We start from the raw sequence: 25,636 nt of genomic DNA, 5'->3' as shown, positions 1-25,636 counted from the left end.
CTTGAGATGACAGCATATGTTCTCTCTCTTTTGGTGGCATTCAAACATTTGGAGACCCACTTTGCTGAGAGCTTCTGCATGTCCAGCTGTTGGTGGATAATGACCCACAACTTGTTCCCTGGATATCCCCCAGTCTTTGCAATGTTTCTGGCTGGTATTCATCTCTCATTAAGGATCATGGCATGCACTGCTTTGATGTTTTCAGGTGTGATTGCTGAGGAAAGTTATCCAAGTTTAAAACTGGATGCCCAGTTTTAAACTTGGCAACCCATCTGGTAACTGTTGGATATGATGGGGCACAGTCCTCTAAAGTCTCACTCAAAGTTTGGTGAATACCAGTTGCAGACTTTTCTTGCAGCACAAAAAACTTGATGATGGCCTGTGCCGTGTCTTTGAATTTCTTCAAAACATCTGACATGTTTTCTTATATATCCTAAAAGAAAAAGAACAAATTATTACAATTTGATGAAACACAGGGATTAAATGGTTTTAAGATATGCTCTTTCTTGTGGTTATATCAGTTGCTTTAATATCATTTTTGTTCTAGGTGTCTATCAAAACTTTTCATCCCCCCATCTTATAACAGCATGAATAGGTGATCTTTAGGGCTAAGAAAGGAAGACACCCCCCCCCCCCCAAGATTTGCAAGATACATTTTAAAAGAAAACATTTGGCAAGTTTTTGATGAGCCTCATAAGGGATGGAATTTTCATTGTTGTTTCTTGTAGTTTCATAGGCAAACAAATTACATTTTTTTAAAAAAACAGTACTCTTGATTATGGCATGTTCTTGATGGAGCAGCTGATCAGAAGAATAAATACTATGTATTCATGCTGTGGGCAAAGTTTAATTTATTATTCCCAATTAATGCAATACAAAATGATGTTTTTTTGGGGGGGGTTTAGCAGACAATAAACATATACAGAAAGTTAACAATAAACAGAAAAAGAAAGATGACTACCAGGTCCAGATAAAGAAGTTGTCAGGAAAGAATGAATTATTTTCTTCTGAAAGTTCATTACATAGTAAGCTGGATTCAGTACTGTTGACTACTGATTAGGCTCTAAAATTCAGGCACTTAAATTTAAGAAGGTAAATTACAAAAACAGAATCAACATACCCAAGCAAAATATATTTAAAGTTGGTGTCAAACCTCTGGATAAAATAAATGGCAAATGCAGGAAAGGCAACTGAGCCTGCAGAAGTATCCTCTTTTGCAAAGACATAGAAAGTGCTTCTCCATGTGAAATATTATTTTAATCATTCTACAGTAAAGGAATATTTACAAAAGGTAAAGGCACATTCCTTCCTCTAAAGAGAAAAACAAGCAACCATGTTCCAGTATGTATATGACAGAGATGGTGAAGTTAAACAATATTTATTGAAACACACCACACATCTAACGGCTCTGGGTCCATGAGTTACAAATGGAAGAGGATCGATACATTAATTTACATACAAGTAAAATTCCAATAACTTTAAACTGCAATATATATATATATATAAAGGAAAGGAATCAGAGATGATGAAAGGAACAGATAGTTTACAAATCATGGAAACATAATAAAGACCTGTATTTACGTTTTGTAGATCTGGAATTGGCATACAAGAAAAGCTGTTCAAAATGCTACAATTATGCAAAGAGGACATTATACAGTCTATATTTAAGTTAGTGGTTAGAACTGAAGGAGGTATAGAAATAGTTTGATGTCAGATCTGAGAAAAGGGTGCACACTATCTCTGCTGTTATTCATATGGATAACATTATGAAAATAATGGCCCCTGATATCAACATTGGAGATGTTTTACTTTAGGCAGATGTTATACCCTTAAATAAATTCAGTACAAGAAACTAAATCGAATAAGCACTAACAAATTTGGTGTGAAAATCAGCAATAAAAAGACATGTAGCTATGAAACAGATAGAACATTAAAAGCATCATCTACATCCTGAATGGGAAACATATAGAACAAGTTAACATTTCAGCTATTTAGGTTGAATTTTCAGCGAAGATGAAATTAAATTTGGAAATAGACATCAGGATTAACTAAGGTGGTATTGGTATGAAGCAACTGAATAAATTTGGAATAAAAGAGAAATTAGTCAAAACACTAAACTAGCTGTATACAACGCAGCATTTAAACCAATTTTAACTTGTCGAGCTCAGAGTTGGATATGAAATAAAACAGTTGCTCAAAGACTGAAGACATGAGATCATCATCATCAACACCAGATATGAGAGTTCTAAAAAAAAATCAAGGGAGCAAACAGACAACATCAGTGTCAGAATCATATTAAAAAATGCAAATATCAGGAAGGGTTTTGACTGTTAGCATTCAGGAATGTGTGAGTACAGCTAACCTATTCTGCATTCCATACATCCCTTGAGGATACATATCAGGAATTTGATCATGATTACATACATATATATATATAACCAAAATCATGGCATTTGAGTACTGAATCAAGTTACTGATCACTCTTATTGCAAGAATCATTGGTTCAAATTCATCATGGCATTTAAGTACTGAATCAAGTTACTGATCACTCTTATTGCAAGAATCATGGTTCAAATTCATCATGGCATTTAAGTACTGAATCAAGTTACTGATCACTCTTATTGTAAGAATCATTGGTTCAAATTTATCATGGCATTTAAGTACTGAATCAAGTTACTGATTACTCTTATTGCAAGAATCATTGATTCAAATTCATCACACTGTAACTTTGCTTCTAAAGATTAATATTGTATCCGTTACTTTTATTTGGTGCACATTCTTGGGGCAAAACTTGCCAAATTTTATTACTCTTATTGCAAGAAACAATACAGACTGAAATTCATCATGCTAGAACTTCAGTTCTAAAGATAATATTATTTCTGTTACTTTTATTCAGTGCACATTCATGGGGCACAGTCTACCAAATTTTAAGTATTACATATTAAGTCGAACACATTGAAATAGTGAAAAATACCCATCATAAAGCATAACTTTTCTTTCTGTTTTCCTTCTCTGCAAGCACCACAATGTTCAGCTGATTTTGAGTGAATCAACTGGAATATACTTATACAACTGCAGATCACATCGTTCAATTTTAACCAAATTCTGACTATACTTACTTCTTATTTTGTTTATGCTTTACTGAGAATTTCAGTCCAATAACACAAAAATAGAGGGAAGTCACTTTCTTCTCTCCTTTTACTCAGGATGCATACTTCAACTGATTTTGACCAAATTGGAATATAGCTGTTCTGATGTTCTAAGAAAAAATGAATCATCCAATGAGACTAATATGAAGAGGGAGTGTAGGGTAGGTTACATTGTTCAACCAGTTTCAATCAAATTTGGAATATAGTTATTTTTTATGATCCTTATACATACTAATTTCAGCACAACTAGATAAAAAATGTGTGGGTGGAAGGGGGTGTGTGTAGAAAGTGTTGTAACTTTTGCAGACACCTCTGTAGAGCACATTATTCAATTTCAACCAAATTATGTTGACTAAATTTGTTTAAGTTGCTTAGGGTTCCTTGATAATTTCAGTCCAATAAGAACAAAGAAGTGTAGTTGTAAAGACTTTTTTTCCTATAAGATGTCTCTTTCAAATGATTTTTAACTGTCTAGGAATGGCATCTTTGCTTACATTGCTAAAGGCCTCCCTGCAAATTTAACATGCTACAGATAATGCTGTGACTATGATTTGAATAATATTACCAATAGCGGTTTTACTGTTCAACTGATACTAACTAGTCTTATAATAATAAAAATTCATATGTAGAAAAATGCATCCAGTACTGAGAAAGAATGACATGAGTACAATTTAGGCAACTTGGTCATCATTATTGTTTTAATTGTTGAGAATGTAACTGACCTCTGAAATTAAAGCAATACATAACAGGCAAACAATATCACCAATGAAAACAAATAAAAATAATGTAGCAAGTATATGCTTGTTTTGAGTACCCAGTTCACTTTTTTTTTACTATATGGCATTTTTTATGAGATATTATATATATATATATATCTACTCTATAATATAAAATGACAAGCCTTTTTTTGTAACGTTTTCGTGTCACATTTTTTGAAACGTTTTGAAACTTAGGGGCTAGCCTGAGTGTCAAGTCTTCAAAATTTGAGTCATCAGAATTCAAGGAGAATCAGCCTACCAGTCCGGAACTCGGGGGATTGGGTGCCGTAAACGCCAGGAGAACGGAACCCCCCTTCCGAGTTTCCAAAATTCGAGTCGTCAGAATTCAAGGAGAACCGGCCTACCAGTCCGGAACTCAAAGGGGGGGGGGGGCACCAACAAGGGGCAGAACCCCTTTTTGAGTTTTAAATTCAAGGAGAACCAGCCTACCAGTCTGGAACTCGGGGGGGGGGGGGGGAATTGGGTGGTGTAGGATGGGAACCCCCCACCCCCCTTCCGAGTTTTCAAAATTCGAGTGATCAGAATTCAAAGAGAACCGGATTACCAGTCCGGAACTCGGGGGGGAAGAGCCCCCCTAGTGTGTGTATATATATATATATATATATATCACACAACACACAAGTATGTATGTATGTATATATATATTGTTACTATACTCTTGTGGTAAAAATGCTTTCTAATACATATTATATATTCTTTTTTTTAAAGAAAATCAGCTGGTAAGTTTGTTATCAAACTGAACAACTGTTGATAACAAATTAAGAAATGAAAACATATTCAGCAGCATACCATTTAACTTGTGATTGGAGTAAGAGGCCAACCACTATAAGCAAGAAATGAAATGTCCAGCAGAAGAATTTTGCTTTAATATATGAATTTATATTTATCATGGATGCGAAATGTACCACTGAAATAACATGGATATAATATCTTAGGAGGATTAATATATTTCATGTACCTTAGCTAGGTAGATAGTTAAAATGCATGAGGGTGATGATCTTGAGACCATTATTATGAAAAGTAAAGCTATTCACATCAGTCTTCAGTTGTTGGAAATTTTTTCCCACATGGTTGTAAATTAATTAGAGATGCCAAGAAATTATATTCTTTAATCCTTTATTGAGTTGTAAACAAACAAAGTCTGCACATTAAGTATATTCATGATTAGGCTACTTGTACAGAGAAGCTAATGACTTCACATTAATTGCCTTAGTATCCCATAATAAAAAGCAGACATCATTTTGGGTGTGTATAATGCTATGCATTATGGGAAGGGCCACTACCCAGACCAGTTTTGACTTTTATTGAGGTCTCATCAATGGGAGCCAGACCCAGAAGGGATAACAAGGTTGAAGTCATGCAGAACCCAAAATGATGTTGCTTTGTATTATGAAATACTAAGAATTAATATGGCATTAACTTCTATATAGAAATAGCCTAGTCATGAAGATATTTCATGAACAAACTTTGTTTGCTTGCACTTGGACAAAGGATTAAACAAAAATATAATTTCTTGCCTTCTCTAATTTAATTTACAGCCAAGTGAAAAAGCTTCCAACAACTAGCTCTACCCTAAGAGTATTTTAATAATAAAGTGTTGTACCTTTTCTCTACTTGTACAGCAGTCCTCTGCTTTCGCCCCTTTCAAATATAACTGATCTTTACACCTGCCATGTGGTTCACTCTTTTTGCATATTTCACTGACCTTCCATGTGCTTCTTCTCCCAATTGACTCACATTCAGTGTATTTTATAGAAGTTGTGTACTGTGTATCTTTTATATTTGTAATGATAATACAATATTAGTACTTAATGCATTTACAAACTAAATGTTTTGCTTTTCATTCTTAACCTGCTGAATAAGTGGGGACACCTGTATATGGTAAATATTAAGTAATGCAGATTTCTGCATTACTTCAACCTTGGTATCTCTTCTGGGTCTTGCTTCCACTAATGAGAACTCAATAAAGGTCGAAACTGATCTGAATATTGGCCTTTCCCATAATGCACAGCATTACACACACCTGAAAGGATGTGTGCTTTGTATTATGGGATACCAATTCAATTAATGTGAAGTGATTAGTGTTTATATACAAGTCTCCTAACTGTGAAGATACTTCACGTGCAAACTTTGTTTGCTTACACCTTGGATAAACAATTAAACAAGAATACAATTTCTTGGAATCTCTAATTTAGACATCTTTAGACAGCCAGAAAAGTAAGTAATAATAAGTAGGTAAGTAAGTAAGTATAAGTATTTCTATGCTCGGTTATTGTTCAACACTTTTACTAATTATATATTATCTTCACTTTCAAAAAAACTGCACACAATGAATGTCAAATGAATAATCCTTTTTTAATATAAAAATGTCATTTAATTATTAGTCTAGTTGGATAGAAGGGATGCTGCATTACTAAAATAACTTTGCTTTTCAGGTTTTGGTATCAAATATTAGGGGCATCATGAATTTTTTTAAGATAATCAAAATCATGTTTTTATTATGAATACATAGATTGCATTATTAGTAATAAATTATTTTTTCTGTTTTAGTATTTTGCTAGTCATAATAGCCAGTATCGTCAGAACTCTAATAAAAGACAATGGAAACAGAAACGATTAAAAGAGCATATGATATATAGCATGGTGATAACTAGACCTGATGATGATGCCAACAACTTGAACATAAATATTTAAAAAAATAATAATAATAAAATAATAAATTTTAAATGTTACTGTTTTATATAACTACTTCTCCATATAACTGAATTGTCCTTATTATCAAGATTCAGTCAATGAAGGAGTGGTTCATAAGACTTTTCACAAAAGACTGTTTAAACAATCTTTCAAATTTGAGAGAAATATGATGAAGAAATGTCATTTGGTTTAATGGCTTTGTCATCAAACTGCAGTCATCTAAGCAGGACTTTTTATGTTGCAGTATTATGGACATATCTGATTTGAAGAAATCAGATATGTCCATAATACTGCAAGATGAAAGTTGATTTCTAGAAAAACCTGGAAAAAGATCAGGAATTTTATCATTAAGAATAGGCAGGCAGAGAATATTTTTTTCACAGATGATTTTCAAGTAGGGAATGAAATCTTTTTAAGATATCATCTGATACCCATTGTCTAAGTCTGTATTTTTGTTAAACTTCCCAAATTTTTTATGGCCTGAAACCATTCAGACAGACAGAGAAATCTCCAGAATCAATATCCTTAAAAATATCATCATATGCTGGTGTAATTATGATTTTTTCTATAACAAACATTCATTAGACTATTTTGGATGCTTTAGACATTGGGGAAGGGAGGGAATCACCTGCACAATTTGATTGGTTGACTAAGCTCTTCCTCCTCTCATTGTATTTTTTTATCATGATACATATGCCACTGTTATAGCATTAGCGCATTTATTTTAATATAAGGTCCAAACTAAAATTGCTTATTATCTTCTCATTTGATATTCAATATTACTTCATTAAAAATAATAAAAACATATATATATATATATATATATATATAAACAAAAATTAAAATTGGCATATCTAATTAAATACTGTAATAAACCTTTACATAGTATTCTTCCAATACTTTTACCCCTTAAGTAGGTGCACAACTGTATTACATTATTGTCCTAAGCTTATTTTCGCTCACAACATTAATCAGCTTAGTATAATAAAATATTTGAACAAATCACATAATTAAAATTCTTTAACACTGTTATTTAAAAAATACAGTTATCTTGCAAAGTCAAAGATTGGATCATGTGACTGATTACATTGTGAAAAGTGAGTCTGGCCCCACAGCTAGTGCTACCTACTTTCTTGTTTTCATGAATTTTATTATTTGTCTTTTGTATTAAATTATTGTTTATGGATAATTTATATAAATTAACCCTTCATTATAAACAATTAACAAAACACAAACTGAGTTGTGATAAGCTGTGTTGTTGCAGTCATTTTAAACACACATTAAAGGAAAATTTCTGCATAATTACATGCAGTACTTTTTTTGGGATGGTACACAATGGTACAGCATACCAGCACCTTTATTAATAGTGACATATGGATGCAGTGTTGTTTTAATTTGCAACTTTTCCTAGCAAAGAATGTTAAGAAACTATACCGCAACTATACTGTTTTACAAAAAAAAAAAAAAAAATGCTGATCACATGTAATGTACAGTGAAATTAAAGATATAATATTTTGTTTGCATCATAACATTTAGATTTTTTAAAAGATCACATAACAATATTTGTGAAAAACAGACCAATACTTTGGGTGAGTATTTTTTTTTTTTTTTTTTTTTTGTGGCTAGATTTAAGTTGTTCTGGAATCGAGGATATAATTACTAGATGAGGAGGCACAATTACAAGAGGATATCTGAGCTAGTTCCTGAGATTAAGCACAAGTTTAAGCCTGAACTGAATGTTATGAAAGACAGGAATGGGCTAGTACCAATAGAAGAACAGGAAATCAATAATAGATGGAAAGAGTACTGTGAGGGAACTGTACAAGAGAAAGAGAGAGAGAGAGAGAGAGGGGGGGGAATCTTTTAATTTAATTTTTTTTAATATTAAGCTCCTTAACTGTCTTATTTGTCATGACAAATATATCATCGCAAATAAGATAAGCACAAACATGAAGCTGATAAGTCAAGGTATGGATACATAAGCACAAATCCAGATTAATGGGTGATCAAAGAAATCAGTTAAGAAAAAAAAAGTAAAACAGGTATTCAGCTCTGAAACCTTAACAACAATGTGTTATCATTAACAGAGGTTGACAAATTATGCAAGACCCTACCTGACACATGAAAAATTTACTTGACCAAGATCACCAATATTTTAATGACATGTCCCAATAAATCAATAAGAGTTTCACAAAATGATTAATAGCATTATATCGAGGTTGGAGAAGTAATTTATTTTGTATTAAATAAAAATATTCTATTTTGTTCATTCTGCATCTACTCGCCACAGGTGAGTGGTCGAGCAATTAATTGTCAAGCCCTGATTATTAACATATTATTATTATTATTATTATCTGAGACCTCCAGGGAGTCAAGGACTCATCGAGGGAGGCTGTAAATTACCCAACCCAGCTATCATACCTTCCCTTAAATTCATTTACACTAGATGCACTCACTACCCCTAAGGGCAAATTATTTCACTCACTCACTGCTCTCTGAGAGAAAAACCTAGCTCTTACCCCTTTCTTGACTGATTAACTTCCATGGATGCCCCCGTGTTCTCTCCCCGCCTTCCATATAACGAAAAATTTCATCATTTGAAATGCTATAACACCCATTCAAAAGTTTATAAACCTCTATCATATCACCCCTCTTCCTCCTGTTAACCAGAGTCTGTAATCCACATACTCGTAATCTGTCCTCATAATCTAAATCCCATAATCCGGATATAATCTTTGTAACTCTTCTTTGCACCCTTTCCACAGCTTCTTTATCTCCTTGGAACCCGGGAGACCAAATCTGCGCACAGTAGTCCAAGTGTGGTCTTATCAAAGCCATATAAAAAGGCAAAATGACTTCCTTATCCTTACATGTCAAGGTTTGCTTTAGCATAGAAATTATCCTCTGAGTTGTATTTGCAACTTTTGCTATGTGACCTTTGAACTTTAAATTCTTATCCACCAATAACCAAGATCCCTTGCCTCTTCAGTTTCTTATAGCATAACCCTGCTAATATAATATGCCGCTGGATCTGTAATCATGCCAAAGTGCATAACTTTACACTTACTAACATTAAACTGACGGCCATTTTCGTTTGTCCAGATTTCCAGTCTATTCAAATCATTTTGTAATTGCTGAATATCAGTAGCATCCCTGATTGCCCTGCCTATCTTTGCATCATCAGCAAACAATTGCAAATCAGATGATAGACCCTGCTTGAAGTCATTAACATATAGATTGAACAATAATGGCCCAAGGACTGAACCCTGAGGTACACCACTGGTTACCTTAAATCTGGCAGATTCACACCCATTGCATACCACTTTTTGATATCTGTCTTTTAACCATCCCTTGATCCAAGTCAATAGATTATGTTCCAATCCCATATTCTCCAGTTTACACAACAGCCTATCGTGTGGTATCCTATCAAATGCCTTAGAAAAATGCAACATTATCATAGTGTATCCATTTCCTTTATCCAACTCAGCCATAACATTGATATAAAATATGAGCAAATTGCTAAAACATGATCTTCCTTTAGTATATTCTAGATTTAATGGCATATTTACTTTCCTGTTCAATAATCACTTGGTTATAAAGTTTGAAATCCTGTAGGCATACTTGAACAGCAGTATGAAAAAATAAATTATCTGCATATGATTACATGTGATGCATTTTTTGATGTATGTTTTATCTATTTGAAATAAAAATATGCTGAAAATTAATCACCGAATAACATATAAAAAAGAGAAGTTAATACAAAATAGGAACTAATGCTGAAAGTTAGGTGAAATAAATAAGCAAAGAAATGCTATTAAGAAAAAATATTTATGGAATTTTATTTTATAGAATATGTAGAATAAAATATTTTTTGGACTTATTATTTTTAGTAAATTATTCTGATGATCTGGCAAAATGTTAATGAAGAACTATTCAATGTAGTTACAAAAATGAGGTGGAGAGAAGGAACTAAATAGCTTTAAACTGAACTGCAACAACAAAGAATCAAACTTTGGATTCTGAACAGTAGCCTAAAAATGTAATATAATACGATACCTCTTTCTTCTTCAGTTTCTTCCTCGTCATCCTCTTCCTCCTCTTCTGATTCACTTCTAGATTCAGCTATTACGCTAGGTGGTTGGTTTGAACTCAGAGTGATTCTTTAAAATATCAAACAAAAGTTTATGTAATCTCATACCTATAATTATTATGGGATAAAGAATTAATAAATATAATTCACAGGGCATTTTGGTAATTTTAATGTAGCTAGTCTGCCATTCCTTTGCTGCATTTACCTTCTAGCTTTAGCTGGGCATGGTGGGAGAGAAGGCAGACTCCCACTGCACGAGAAGAACAAAGTAAGAACTAGTCCTTGAACACTACAATAGCAATGGGGAGAAGGAGTAAGAACAAAAGAAAGATGGGTAGGGAGCAGTTTACAGATAATATAACAGATGTATATTATGTGAAGTAAGGCATGGTCCAGCATCAGGAATCTCAGGTTTGCCACTCCCATACTTACTAAAGCGAGCCCTTGGGGATGGGAAACAAAATATGGAAAAATAACAGCATTTCAAAAAGCTGTTATATTTCAAAAAACTATAAAACCAATATTATATTTACAGCAATGTATGGAGCTGAGACTTGAACACTTAATCAGAAAGAAATACAGAAAATCAGAATGTTCGACATGAAATGCTTAATGTAGTTAAGATGTTCATTTTCTCTAATTAGTCAACCGGGCATAGGTGATCACTTGCAATTTAAAATCCTCTGAACATTCTAGTGTCCTGCACCAAGGAGAAAACATCACATCCAACAATAACCATAGATGTAGTTTTTAAAACCTTTTATCTGCAAGGTTATGATTCTTCTTCTATTACATTACACATCATGTGTTATTTTAGTTTAGCTTACTTCTACATAAGAGATTAATATTTGGGAGAAAAAAAATGTAATGAATAATTAGTATCTGACTCCAGGAGGTATTTGTAGAATAATAAAGAAATTTATGCGTCTGACCCTCTATCACACGGAAGCTCGCCTATACATGTGCACATTAAGAATCAATTTTTTTTCTCTTTTTTTTTTTTTTGAGCCAAACCTAGGGGAAATTTTACAAACTATTTTGTGCCCACTGTTAAAAACTAAATTTTCTACTAAGATAATACTAACTCGTTTAAGCATATTTTTCATAGGTCAAAACAACACAAATAAAGCATGTCCACAAGTATATAAATATTTACTACCAATTTTTTTCAAGTTTTGAAAGACCATAAATTAATCAACTTAATTAACATAGAATGAATTTGGTTAGTGTTATTTTAATGATAAATGATCACTAAAAGAAACATTTGTTTTTCTTATACTTTGTATGTGGTGGTTTTTCCCTTTTAGTCGTTTCTGACCATAGGAAGCTCGCCTATACAAGTGCACATCGAGTATCAATTTTTTTTTGAGCCAATGCTTTGTAGGCATTGCCCCAAAGCGTTCCTGGTGAGATTTTTTACAGGGAAGTTCACCATTGTTACCTCCCATGTTTTATCCTTTCCTGTTTCTTGTGCATTGCAGTAATTTCACAAATTTATTGTATCAAATTAGTGTCTGATAATATATTATCTGAGCCTCCGTAGCTCAGTCAGTACAGATAAAGCCCTTTGGTCGGAAAGACCTGGGTTCGATTCCCGTCAATGACGTGAGGAACCCATCTGGTCTCTTTCGACTAAAGGTGAGTTAGCTGGTCTCATACAGAGGTAGAGGGTTTTTTCACCTGGAAACTCAGGTTTTTCATCCCTCAGAACAGGCAAACCACCCCATGAACACACACACGGATTACAGTCATGAATACTTACGATAATATGTGGAAGAGATAGGGTCCTCACCACATGTCGTTATGCCTGTAGTTAACCATGAATCACATCATGGTAGTCAACCTCCTAGATAATAGACGACACATGAATGGGAATATATTATCTAATACATTAATATATAATTAACGCAGAATATTCTACATTAATTTTAATTAATATAATGAAACTATTTGCCATAGTACTGCAAAGAATACCAAGTAGAAACAAGATGCCTTTAAATTATTTTACATCTGTATAATTTGTATTGGAGCTATTGTGCAACAAATGTTTATTGTTTTTTTCCAGACAGAGACAGTGTGAATGGGGGGGGGGATGAATAGGTGTAATAACAGAATTAGATGAGTCATTCCTTATGCTTAAAGTTATTAGCAACAAACATTTCACTTTCCCTCATTTATATATTGTACTTAAACACCATTTATTATACGAAATGTATGAATGCAGATGTTATGCTGACAGGTAAGAGAACACTGTCATGAGTTAAATTAGTTGTGATGGAAATGCTCTGATTCTTTTGGCAAATTTCTAAACATCCACACTAATGGATCTCTATTGCTTGAATTAGAGGTTTTATTTACTCATTTCTGCCTGTTAAAATTGGGATTGAGAACACAAGTTCGAGGTTATATTGTGAGTGATTGGCATAATTTAGTGTTTGTGTAAAATTGGTGATTTTTATCTGTCTTAGTTTTTTCATTAGGACTTCAGTATTCCTTCTTACACCCCACAATTACTAATCACTTCTCTAAATATCTGTCTCACTCTACACATGCCTAAACTCATTCATCAACTTTACCGATTCTTTTCTAACATCCTTAATTGTGTTTACATCATCTTCCATGCTAGCTTGTTTACCATTTCTCATTCATTCTTCTACTTTCCAGCATTGCTCGCATCTGACATTGTCTCACTACACACTGTCATTCACCATATTTGTACTACATTTGCTTGTATTGCTTATATCATTGATGCCGTCATCCATTGCTTGTGTCATCAGATGGCTTGCTCACTTTTTTTTTTTTTTGTTTGTAAATTTCTTACCACTCATTTGTTGCTCTTTCACTGTTCTGTTTGCTATCAGATGAGCATTCATTCATTTCGTTACATTCTCGCTACTATCATCCTCAGTGATGATACATCAACATCCACTAACTCCACATTCAAGCTGCACTTTGCACATACTTCTCTTCCATCCTCCTTAAAAATCCATAACTTATAGACATAATCCAACAAATACACATAGCACATCTCACATTTCATGAAATAACTAAAATCAAAAGTTAATTCATGCATAGACAAATCTTCTGCCATCTTGCTTTTAATGCCGGTCAATATATCTAGCTCTAAGTTTGCAGATTTAATAAACAAACAAGCCAACACACTGACACACATAACTTCTATAGCAACTTTCACATATAAACACACAAAAAATCCACAATTAATTAGTTTAAAAAAAAAAAAAATCTGAAACTGGACAGTGTTAAATCGTGAATAAACAAATTCATGAATTAACTGCTTATCATTCCCGATTTAACAAGTTTGCCATTCCTCAAAGACAAAGTGTTAATCAGGAAAGATACTGTTAAATTAAATAATGTTATACTCTAAATCTATAAATTTCACTTACATCTTAAAAGTTAAGAATGTGTATTATTTGACAAATTTTGTACCTTAAGCAAATGTCAACAGATCTAGATACTTTGTTTGGAACTTAATCCTATTAACAGTAAAGCTGCCTACGACAATACACGTGTAACGAATATTGCAAGTCATGCTCGTGGTGTGTAGATTGTCAGCCAGACATATTGACAGCGCTGCACTTCGCGCAAAATTAATATCTCCGCCACCAGAGTACCTCTTTGGTGCTTGTGAGTGACGGTATGATAGCTGATTTGATATGTGAGCATATCCAATGAATGAGAATGGCGGAAGATATAAAAGATTATTACCTGACCTGGGAGCACTGTCTTGTTCCTGACTTTCGTCCGAGATGTGTTGTCCCAGATGAATCGCTGATGTTCGTAGCTCGGAGTCCTGGGCTCGAATCATCGTGCTCTAAGACACAGGGTTGATACTTCAGAAATTGTACTTGACCGAAAACTAAGTCTGAGTTGGTGATGCCCGAAAAGCGTTCTGAGAAATCCAAGGACACGCAGCTTAATAATCCAGAAATCTGTAGTGATAAAAGGCCATGCTGACAACGAGAAAGCACTCATGAAAAGTATCCCGAAATTGCTGTGTATACCAGAACTAATGAGACTGTTGAGGTTTTTCTTCTGAGGAATCACCCTAGAAGATTGAAGTAATCCATAACCGAGATGTTCCATAAGTCGTCTGAATGCGGTAAGAGAATTTTGATTCCATTTGTGACTATATTAACTGTGGGAATGAATAGTGATTATTGTATAGACTCTATTATGAAAGGAAGTTGAGGCATCGATTTGTTCCTAAAGAACGTGTCTAGAACCAGAGGATATTGGATGTAAAATTAATTAACTTGTGGAAATGAGAGATTATGTATTCCATAAGGAATGTTGTGTCTAATCTTGAGATATAATATGTTCCTAGAAAATTTGTTTTAAAAGGGCAAATTAAGAGAGGATTGTTCCTTGTGAACGTGTTATGCCAGTGGGATATTAGTTCTGAATTAAATGTATTATATTAAGAAGTTTATGTAAGTGAATATCCTGAGAAATATTAAGTGCCCTTAAGAGTTTTGTAATACAGAGTGTAGATGTTTGAATTAACGTGCTGAGTTTAAATTGAACAATAGATATATGAAGTATGTAGTGTATACAATAAGTTTTGTCTTATGATAAGGCTTCTTATTTAATGCCAAAAGAACGTTATAGTTTCTGAGTAAAGTAGGAAATTATATCCTAATCATATAATTGTACTGGGGGATTGAATTGGAGTTTCATATTGTCTTTATATGTGCAACTTAGAATTGAGAGGAGAGATAGAATTGATTCTAATAATATTGTGACTGTATAACTTAATCTAAGGAGAAAGTAAATTGAATGAGTTATTTTATTCTCAGAATAGATAATATTTTGTATTGTGTTAATTTATAATAATAAATGTTTTTTTTATTGTGTAAATTCACATGCTTGCCTGAATTCACCTCACTGTACCATTCATTAAACTAATTGGATCTTTGCAGGAAAACCAAAAGTAAAGAGAGTGACTAATTAACCATGGCCACTTCTGTGTAAAAGAAACTTATGGAGAAATTTAGAGGATTCTTTGCTTTAAGGAAGTTGAGTGTTATTGTGATTATTAATTAATTATTCCTTGAAGTTATATTTAATATCATCTAGACTTAGAGTGGTGCAGGGTAAAAATAAATATTCTCTATGTTGATAAGGGAATGAACTGATTAATGAGAACCTGTAGAATAATACAGATAATACGATGTACTTTCTACTAATGTCTGTTAGGCACAATTCCACTTGAATAAGTAGTGACTGCAACTTATCTTAACGATAGTTAAGATAAGTTGCAGTAAAAATTATAGTAAGAATAATAGTTGAGAAGTTACAAGACTCCCCAAGAAATTAATGTCGGTTACCTTTAGAAAATAACAATTAGACAGAGAAGAGACCTATCAGACCAAGCTAGGGGGTCACAACAAGCTTTCTTGCAAAGGCTTGCCAGCGAACCACTACTTGGCAACTATTAATTTATAGTGTAAAACCAACAAGTTAAAATAACACACTCTTTTTGTGAAATTTTTTCAATGGCAGGAAGGGAAGGCTGCTTATTACTCAGGTAATGGGAATTTAAAATTCACAACAAATTGGCCTAAAAGTCAGGGAAAATAGTGTGATGCAATTTATGGGCAAGCCAAAAAGAACTGTGCAGACTGTATTAACCGTGCACAAACACTACTTTACATTTTCCTTTTAAACTGTTTTAGAACTAGTCCTTCAGATGAGTCCATATACTCCTAGGAGATGTCACAATGATAATAATAATATAATATAATCAAGATTACATATAAATTTGTTCATATTGAACTTACTTTTCGGCTAAGAGATTAGCATCAAGAGAAGTTGTGCCTTCATGATCTGATTCTCCATCTATTACATCATAATTATAAGGAGTTTTTGGCTCATCAATTCTCATATGGCCATAATCTTTATCTGGTGGGTGTAAAGTCTGAAGAATATTCATTTCATCCCATTTGATATCTTGGGACCTATGAAGATATGCATGCTATAATCACATAAAGAATGAAACACTCTAAATTAAAAATGAAAAGTAAAAAACTCAGACTATAATACATAGACATAAAAATATCCAAAAAGAACACTCCATGAGGAGGGGGGAGGGAGTTAAAACACTTAAAATTACTTATGTGAATTTAAATGCCATATATTAGTAACAAGATTGAAAGATTTCAGCATGTAAAGACTTTTCAATTATACAATTTAGCAGCAATAATATTTTAATAAATATTATTAAAATCATGGTAAATGTGAAAGATATGAAAGAAGGGATTATGGAGGCAGCACAAGATGAGTGGTAATAATTAGTCGAATAAAGAGTACAATGAGAAGATGAGGAAGACCATCCACTTAGTAGAGGCAGCAAAAGTGTAGTATGCACAGCAATTACACAAAGAGGCAAAAATAAATGAATAAAAAATCCCAGGGAGTTCTTGTGATACATAACCAGTAGAAGAAAGAATTTTTATGGAAGGATGATGTCAGTGAAAATGGTAAAATGATTACTATTATAGAGAACATAGCTGATATATTCTCTATATTAGAATATAGCTGAGATAAATGAGCAGTTTATAAAGGTTGTTCATCCTCATGAATGTGATACTGCAGCACCTGAGAGCTGTGGAAAGGAGTAGAGAAACAGAGGAAACAATGTTAATAAGGCTATAGGGACTGATGATAAATCACTGTTTTTTGGGGGAAGTGCCAGGGAATTAACAACAGTATTGACATATATGAGTCTTATGTTAGGCCAAGTTCCAAAGGAGTGGAAAGAAGGCAAAATTGTTCCACTTCAAAAGGAAGGTGATAAGACTAAGGATTCAAGTTATAAACCAATCTGTGAGTTTGAAGTTGTGGTTAAAGTGAAGGCCAAGTTTCAGAGTGGGATTGATAACAGAAATATTCTCATGGATTTGCTAAAGGAGCATCATGTTTTAGCAATTTGTTAATCTATTATAACAAGGTGACAAATGTATTGAACAAGGAAGACTCATATACACTGATATATTTATATTTTGCACAGGCCTTTGATAAATTACCACAGAACAAGCCAGTAATTAAACTAGAACGGATTGGGTAGCAGATTAGTGTGCTCGAATGGAGGCTGGCTGATAGATATTGGCAAGGTGTGTTGGGGGGGGGGGGCAATTTCCAAGAAGAGAAAAGTTACTAGTGGTGTACCCCAAGGATCTATGTTGGTCTGTTACTGTTTAATTTGTATGCAAATGATATTGGGAAATTTGATATCTGTTGTTTGCAGATGATGCAAAGTTGAAAAGAACTATGAAGGTTGAGCAGATATAGTTTCCAAAAGGACTTGAATAGATGGGGTGAATGATAAAGTGGGTTATCAGTTCAATACAGCAAAGTGTAAGGTTTTAAAATTTGGAAATCAAAGATAGAATGCTGAGTTATGGATCTGAGACCTGGGTTAGAAATAAAACACTTGATCAAAGAATGGAGATCACGGATAAGAGAGTTCTGAGAAAGATAAATGAAGTGAACAGTTGGCACATGTATCAATATCACATTAAAAATGAGGATGTTAGGAAAGAACTTGCCACTGTTAGCATTCAAGAATGTGTTAGTAGAACTAATCTCAAGTGGTACGGTCAATTAAACAGAATGGGAGATGAAAGATTAGCAAAACAAGTATTCTTCGCCAAAACAAGTTTCTGGCAGGAAAGAAACCCAGAGGATGACCAAGATGTAGATGGATTGATACAGTATAAAGTGCCTTAAAAGACAGAAATATATGATCTAATAAAATTGGAATCTTGACAGATAACAGATTAATTTGGAGGAAAACAGTCAACTGAAATTTAGTAATGATGTAACTTGAAATATATTTTTTATTAGTATAAAAATTTTGCCCTAGTATGAAGGGCATCTTCAGTATGACTTTCAAATTAAACAACAAGAATAGAAACCAGTATATTCAACAATGAAACACACAAACTGCATGTAGATATACACAGCCTCATGGTCTGCTGAATTGGGCTTAGAAATGTAGATATTTTGTTGATAGGAAGGAATGACATTTGTAGGCCAACAGATCTAAGTAGTTTGGCGATATCTTCTCATATGACATTAATATAGAGAACAGTGGCAACAGACCACCTCTCAATAACTAACCCATTTGTCTCTCATTGTCATAGTGATACAGGGAGGTCCATTGTGTCATTATTCCCTAGGTTAAAACATCTCAGAAGGTACAGTCAAACTACTCAGATCTATTGGCCTACAAGTGTCTTTCCATCCTATCAACAAGTTACCTGTTTTCTAGGCTCAGCTAAAGATAAACTTCCACCTTTAGCATCACTCTGGATTATCGTAATTTGGCCAAACAGATAGATCTGCAGCCATGTGGACTGAGCCGGGAGATTGAACCGGAGCAATCAGGCCTTGTGGAGCTTTGTATAAATGTTAATTGTATTAACATTTATACAAAGAGAGTTGTGAGACCTTGCTACACTGACCAAATTTAAATAGAAACAATGGACTTAAATTATCCTTCTTAAGGGAAATAGTTCTTCACAAATTCAAGAATTAATTAAATTTTTTTTTAAAAATCTTGTTAAAGTTATTTTTATCTAGAACCTTAATATAATTAGAGACCATGCAACTCTATATCATGCACGTGCAGTTTGCGCATTTCAATGCTGAACATACGGTTTCTTTTCCTCTAGTATTTGCCCTAGTATCAAGTGCATTCTGAAAATGAATTTCATACTAGGGCAAAATTTTATACTAATAAAAACTATATATGTAAGTTAAATCCATTCATTTTAGAAATTACGAACTTTACAACCATGTTATAAAAAACTATTTTTAATTTCCCGACATTTCGACCTTCATATTAAGGTCATCATCTGGAGTATATATATAAATATACAAAGGACAAGCTGAGTTACATTTCACACAGTATATGCTAAAGAGACAATGATTTGATCAACAGTTATTCTACTGGCATGATCTCTAGTGAAATTATAATATAATAATAAAAAAATACAGATAAAATTAAAAAACTAAAAAATTAAGAAAACAATAACAAGCAACTTAACGAAACACGAAATAAAACCGGTGAAATCACTAAAATCAAATCAGGACATCGTAATAACTAGAACTGAGAAAGGCAGTGCCACTATTATTCTAAACCAAACCACATATTTAGAAAAAATGAATCTGCTAGTCTCGGACAACAGTACATATCAACATGTTAACAACCAATAAAATAAAAAAGAAAACAGAGGAACTACTTAAATCAGTTACCACATGGACAGAAGATACAGTCAAAAAATTACTGCTGCACTATCTTCATTCTCCGAGAATTTAAGGTCTACTAAAGATGCACAAACAAAACACACAACTCCAACCGGTAGTCAAAAGTATAGACAGCCCGAATTATCACCTAGCCAAGAAATTAGCGGCAACACTCAAGGAGTTGGTAGGTCATTCCTCCTCCTATATCAGAAACACACAACACTTCATAAACATAATCAAAGACATTACATTAGAAAAAGATGATTTATTAGTCAGTTTGATGTCTCTGACCTCTTTACATATGTTTGAGAACATCTGAGAGATTTTGCCAGATATTTGGAAAGGTTGTATGCTGCAGAGTCAATTCCTTCTATGATAGGTCAAAGTGAGGTATTTTAGCTTTTGAATTTTAGTTAGTCCATATAATCGTGGAATAAGCGGATGGAGAGAACGAAGAGAAAGGTAATGTTTCTAGTAGTTATCAGTAAATTATTGGTCCGGTTGTGGAGTTCATGACTGGGATCTCTCTCGAGTATCGAGTAAGTGTAACTCTGTAACAATTCCATCATCTCATTTTGATATTCATCAATGTTAAGAACAACTGTGGCGTTGCCTTTATCTGCGGGAAGAATAATTATATTTTTGTTGTTTTGTAACTTCTTAAGAGCCTGTCGTTCTAAACTTTCAACATTGAAATATATATACACTGTCTTTCCATTTCTAACCAGTAAAAAACAGAGGAAATTACAGTAATTTCCTCTATGTTTTTTACTGGTTATTCCTTTTTTAATGTGCACCTGACAAAGGCTTATACAAGCTGAAACTGGTTGTGCTAGTACTAATAAACTTTGTTTTCATTTCTCTTGATTCTAGTCATTCAATCTTTTTATAAAAATAAATAAATAAATAAATATATATATATAGAGAGAGAGAGGCCACTGACATTACATCAATTGTTTCAGTGTCCCATAATGCAAAATATTATTATTACGGGCGACTCCAGGGAGTCCTTAGAATCATCGAGGGAGACCCTAAACATCATGTCCACACAACTATACGACATTCTCACAGTATCTATCAGTACCTTTCCATGTTTACAGTAATTTCCTCTATGTTTTTTACTGGTTATTCCTTTTTTAATGTGCACCTGACAAAGGCTTATACAAGCTGAAATTGGTTGTGCTAGTACTAATAAACTTTGTTTTCATTTCTCTTGGTTCTAGTCATTCAATCTTTTTATAAAAATAAATAAATAAATAAATATAGATATATATATATATATAGAGGCCATTGACATTACATCAATTGTTTCAGTGTCCCATAATGCAAAATATTATTATTACGGGCGACTCCAGGGAGTCCTTAGAATCATCGAGGGAGACCCTAAACATCATGTCCACACAACTATACGACATTCTCACAGTATCTATCATACCTTGCCTTGAACTCACTCACCGTCATAGCACTCACAACATTCTGGCAGCTTATTCCACTCATTTACCACTCTAAAAGTAAAGAACCCAGCTCTAACACCCCTGCTAACCACACTCTTGCCCAGCTTCCATAGGTGTCCCTTAGTTCTCCCACCACCAGTCCTGATCTCAAAAATATCCTCTGAATTAATCCTATAGAAACCCTTTAGCAATTTGAATGTCTCAATCATATCTCCCCTTTTCTGCCTATCAACTAATTTCTGCAACCCACAAATCTTCAACCTGTTCTCATATGGTTCATTCCATAGACCCGCTATCATCTTAGTCACTCGCCTCTGGATCCTCTCCACCACTTCCCCATCAAGAAGGAACCTAGGTGACCAAATCTGGGCACAGTAGTCGAGATGAGGTCTTATCAAGGCTCGGTACAGAGGTACAATAACTTGCTTGTCTCTGCTCATCAAGGTATTTTTCAACAGCCAAGCGAGTTGATGAGCTGATTTAGCTACTTTTGCAATGTGCCCCCTAAACTTCATCTCCCTATCCAACAACACTCCCAAGTCCCTGGCCTCATCAATCTCCTGGAGTACAGTTCCACCAATGTGGTATACTGCTGCTAATCTTTTCACCCCAAAATGCATAACCTTACATTTTGTCACATTAAATTGACATTCATTCTCCTTAGCCCAGAACTCCAATCTATCCAAGTCATCATGCAAGATTTTGACATCTTCTGCATTCACTATCGCCCTACCCAACTTTGCGTCATCAGAGAACAAATGAACTGTTCCTCTTAGATCCTTCCCTATATCATTAATGAACATATTAAACAGCAGTGGTCCAAGAACAGAACCCTGCGGCACACCACTAGTCACAGGCTGTCTTTTGGACTCTACTCTGAATAAACTACTCTTTGATATCTCTCAATCAACCACCCACCCATCCATCTCACCAACCATATATTCATTCCCATATATTGTAGTTTACGGATTAGAATTCCACGTGGTATCCTGTCAAACGCCTTTGCCAGGTCCAGCAGTATCACTGTAAACCCATTACCCTTATAAACTTGAGCAAGTTACTGAGGCATGATCTACCCTTCAAAAAGCCATGCTGTCCCCCATACAGTATCTCATTTTCATCAATCCATTCCTGTATTTTTCCCTTGACTACTTTCTCCAAGACCTTGACAACGACTCCTGATATGCTGATCGGTCGGTAATTTGCAACCATAGTCTTGGATCCTCCTCTATGCAGTGAAACTATTTTCCCCTCTTTCCACACCTTCGGGACTAAACCAGACCCGAGACTCAGATTAAACAACGTGGTCAAGGGCACTGATTATTCCTTAGCCACTTCACGCAAGACCCGTGCCGGTATACCATCCAATCCCACAGATGTATTCACATTAAGGTTCTGTAATAGACTATTCACCTCCACTTCATTCATCACAATTCTCGTATAAACTAATGGTTCCTTCATTTTTTCAATGTCACCACCTGGATGATATACTTTTGCAAAGTGCTCGCTCAGTAACTCCACTATATCAACTGATTCAGTGACCTCCTTACCATCCTCATTCCTTAAAATCATTTTGCCGTGTACAGTTTTTTCTTGCTTGCAGCATATTGAAAGAACTGTTTGGGATTCTCTTTAGCTTGCAGAGCTAGTTTCCTTTCATAATCCGCTTTTGCTTTTTTTTACCACACTCGTTACCCTTCTGGCCTGCACTTTATACCATTCGTGTGCCTGCAGGTCACCTCTTAATTCCCTCCACAGTTGTTTCTTTTTTTGCAGCTCAAGCTTAATGGTGTTATTCATCCATTTAACCCCTACTTGTTTTACTATTCGGACCCTAGGTATACAATCAGCCATAACCTCCTGTAAATGCTCCTTGACCACTTCCCATGCTCTATCGACATCCAGCCCTTTGCAGTTGTACATGCCATGGCACTGATCTAAGCATTCTCCTAAGCTTGTCATACTTGCCAGCATGGTAATTCCACATGTACTCTGTCTTAATCAAAAATTTCACACATTTAGCCACCTGGGAGGTGGCTAAATGTGTGACCTTATGATCACGCTTACCAATAGGTAGCAAGATGGTCATATTCATTACAGTCAAATTCTGAGATGCTATTACCAGGTCAAGCACTCTCACACCCCTAGTATTTTCAATTACATGCTGTCTCAGATAGTTATCCCTTAATAATTGAATAAAATCCATTTCCTTCCTCACATGTGTCCTCTCCTCCTTCCAATCAATGTTACCATAGTTGAAATCCCCCATAATAATTACCCTCCTTCCACTCATTTCATCAATTTGTTTATGCATATTATCTCCACCATCTATTCCATCACCTGGTCTATAGCAGCACCCAACTGTATATTTTATTCTGCCAGTCTCAATCTCACACCAAATAGCCTCAAATGAGCTCTTTTCACTATCCTGCAATACAACTTCAATTCTCCTTGGCTGCAGTTCATCAGCTATCATCAATAACACCCCTCCCCCCATTTTATTCTCTCTGTCCCTCCTAAACACACTATAACCTACACATTCTATCCCACTAACTATATCATCTTCCATCAGCCATGTTTCACTAATGCCAATAACCTGTTGCCAGGAAGAGCCAATCAAGGCCAAAAATTCTTCCTTCTTACAAAGATAATAAGCCGAAAGGCTATTTTACTGGTGAATTTGTTAATTAAGAGGGAGATGTTAAATCCCGTTTTATTTTATAGCCGGGTACGAAACTCGGGTCGAAATCCATCGACATCCGTATAGTTTCAATGCCGAAAAACTATTGGCAGAACCAAGTGTAAACGATCACTTGGATAGTACAACACCAGGGCAACTCCATGCAAAGGTGGAGAAAGCTCCCTCACTAACTTTAATATTCTTTCATAATGTAAAACCCAGCTCCTAAGAGATGTAAATATATTGTTTTACATTATGAGAATCGGTCACTACCCAGACCGGTTTCAACCTTTTTTTGAGGTCTCATCAGTGAGTAGGTAGACCTGGAATATCAAAGTTTTAAGTGAACAGAAACTTACATACCTCTACTATCGAATTGCCGAAGTGGTGCACTATATATTGTTAAATATTGTTAACTATAGTCAATGGATTTCGACCCGAGTTTCGTACCTGGCTATAAAATAAAACGGGATTTAACATCTCGCTCTTAATTATTCTTCCTTCTTGTTCCTAATACCCCTGGTTATTCTAAACATCCCATTCCCATTTTTTGTCCTTATGGGAAGGATAACTACCCAGATTGGTTTTGACCTTTACTAAGTATAATAAATTTAGTTCAATCCTTTATCGAAGTGTAAGCAAACAAAGTTTGCACCTGAAGTATCTTCCAGACTGAGACAACTCGTGGTAAAGGAGGACCAAGCTCTCATCACTCCTTGTCTTAGTATCTCCCATAATGCAAAGCACATCTCCTTGCAGACATGCATGATGCTATGCAATAAGGGAAGAGCCACTACTCACACTGGTTTCGACCTTTATTGAATGTTCAAGTAAAGGTCAAACTCTAAAAACTTAGCATTGTTCCCCTCAGTAACAGGCTCATCTTGGAGGGAGATGGCTGGAGTGTTATGTGATAAGAGGGTGCCGATCAATCTGAAAGGCAAAATTTATAGGACAGTAGTGAGGCCAGCTATGACATATGCTATAGAAACTGTGGCCCTGAGGAAAAATAACATTAGCAGGATGGAAGTAGCAGAGATGAGAATGCTTAGGTGGATGTGCGGTGTGACCAGAAAGGATCATCTGAGAAATGACTATGTCAGGGGAACAGTGAAAGTTACGAACTTAGGAGCGAAAATACAGGAGGCAAGGTTGAGATGGTTTGGTCATGTGATGAGGAGGGAGGACGAATATGTGGGAAGAAGGGTCATGCAGATGGATGTGCAAGGAAGGCGGAAGCGTGGGCGGCCAAAGAAGAGATGGAGGGAGCTGGTAGAAGAGGACTTGAAGATGAAGAACTTGGATGTGGTGACAGCCCAAGACAGGAAGGTGTGGAGGAGACTCATAAGAAACAGTGACCCCACTTAAGTGGGAGAAGCTGCAGAAGAAGAAGAAAAGAAGAAGAAGTAACAGGCTCATCTTGCCACTGAGAAAAACTCTCAGTGTTGGCTCTAAACTGTGGCAGGCTCACCCCACCACCGAGCAGAGCCGCTCATTTGCTCATATGCAGTGGTGAG

The 25,636-nt window shown here is 34.8% G+C and overlaps 1 protein-coding gene across 3 annotated transcripts in view; it reads right to left on the bottom strand.

Annotated features, from left to right (window-relative positions):
* Positions 1-25,636, bottom strand: part of LOC150101199 (protein phosphatase inhibitor 2-like) — a 41,979-nt gene that overhangs the window by 12,774 nt on the left and 3,569 nt on the right. For 2 of the 3 annotated variants that reach the window (XM_090402117.1, XM_090402115.1), the window contains exons 2-3: positions 16,517-16,693; positions 10,679-10,782 (exon numbers count right to left, since the gene is read on the bottom strand). In XM_090402117.1, the coding sequence (XP_090258243.1) occupies positions 10,679-10,782; positions 16,517-16,693 (281 nt within the window). Of the gene's footprint in view, positions 1-3,119; positions 3,260-10,678; positions 10,783-16,516; positions 16,694-25,636 lie in introns of all 3 variants that reach the window. The other variant, XM_090402116.1, reaches the window with a different exon arrangement.

This window comes from Typopeltis vanoorti, chromosome 12 (assembly GCF_054136105.1).
Source record: "Typopeltis vanoorti isolate ZY-2024b chromosome 12, IOZ_Tvanoo_1.0, whole genome shotgun sequence".
NCBI classification, from domain to species: Eukaryota; Metazoa; Arthropoda; class Arachnida; order Uropygi; family Thelyphonidae; genus Typopeltis; species Typopeltis vanoorti.
The sequence above is the reverse complement of the archived record's forward strand: the minus strand, read 5'-3'. Positions and strand labels throughout refer to the sequence as shown.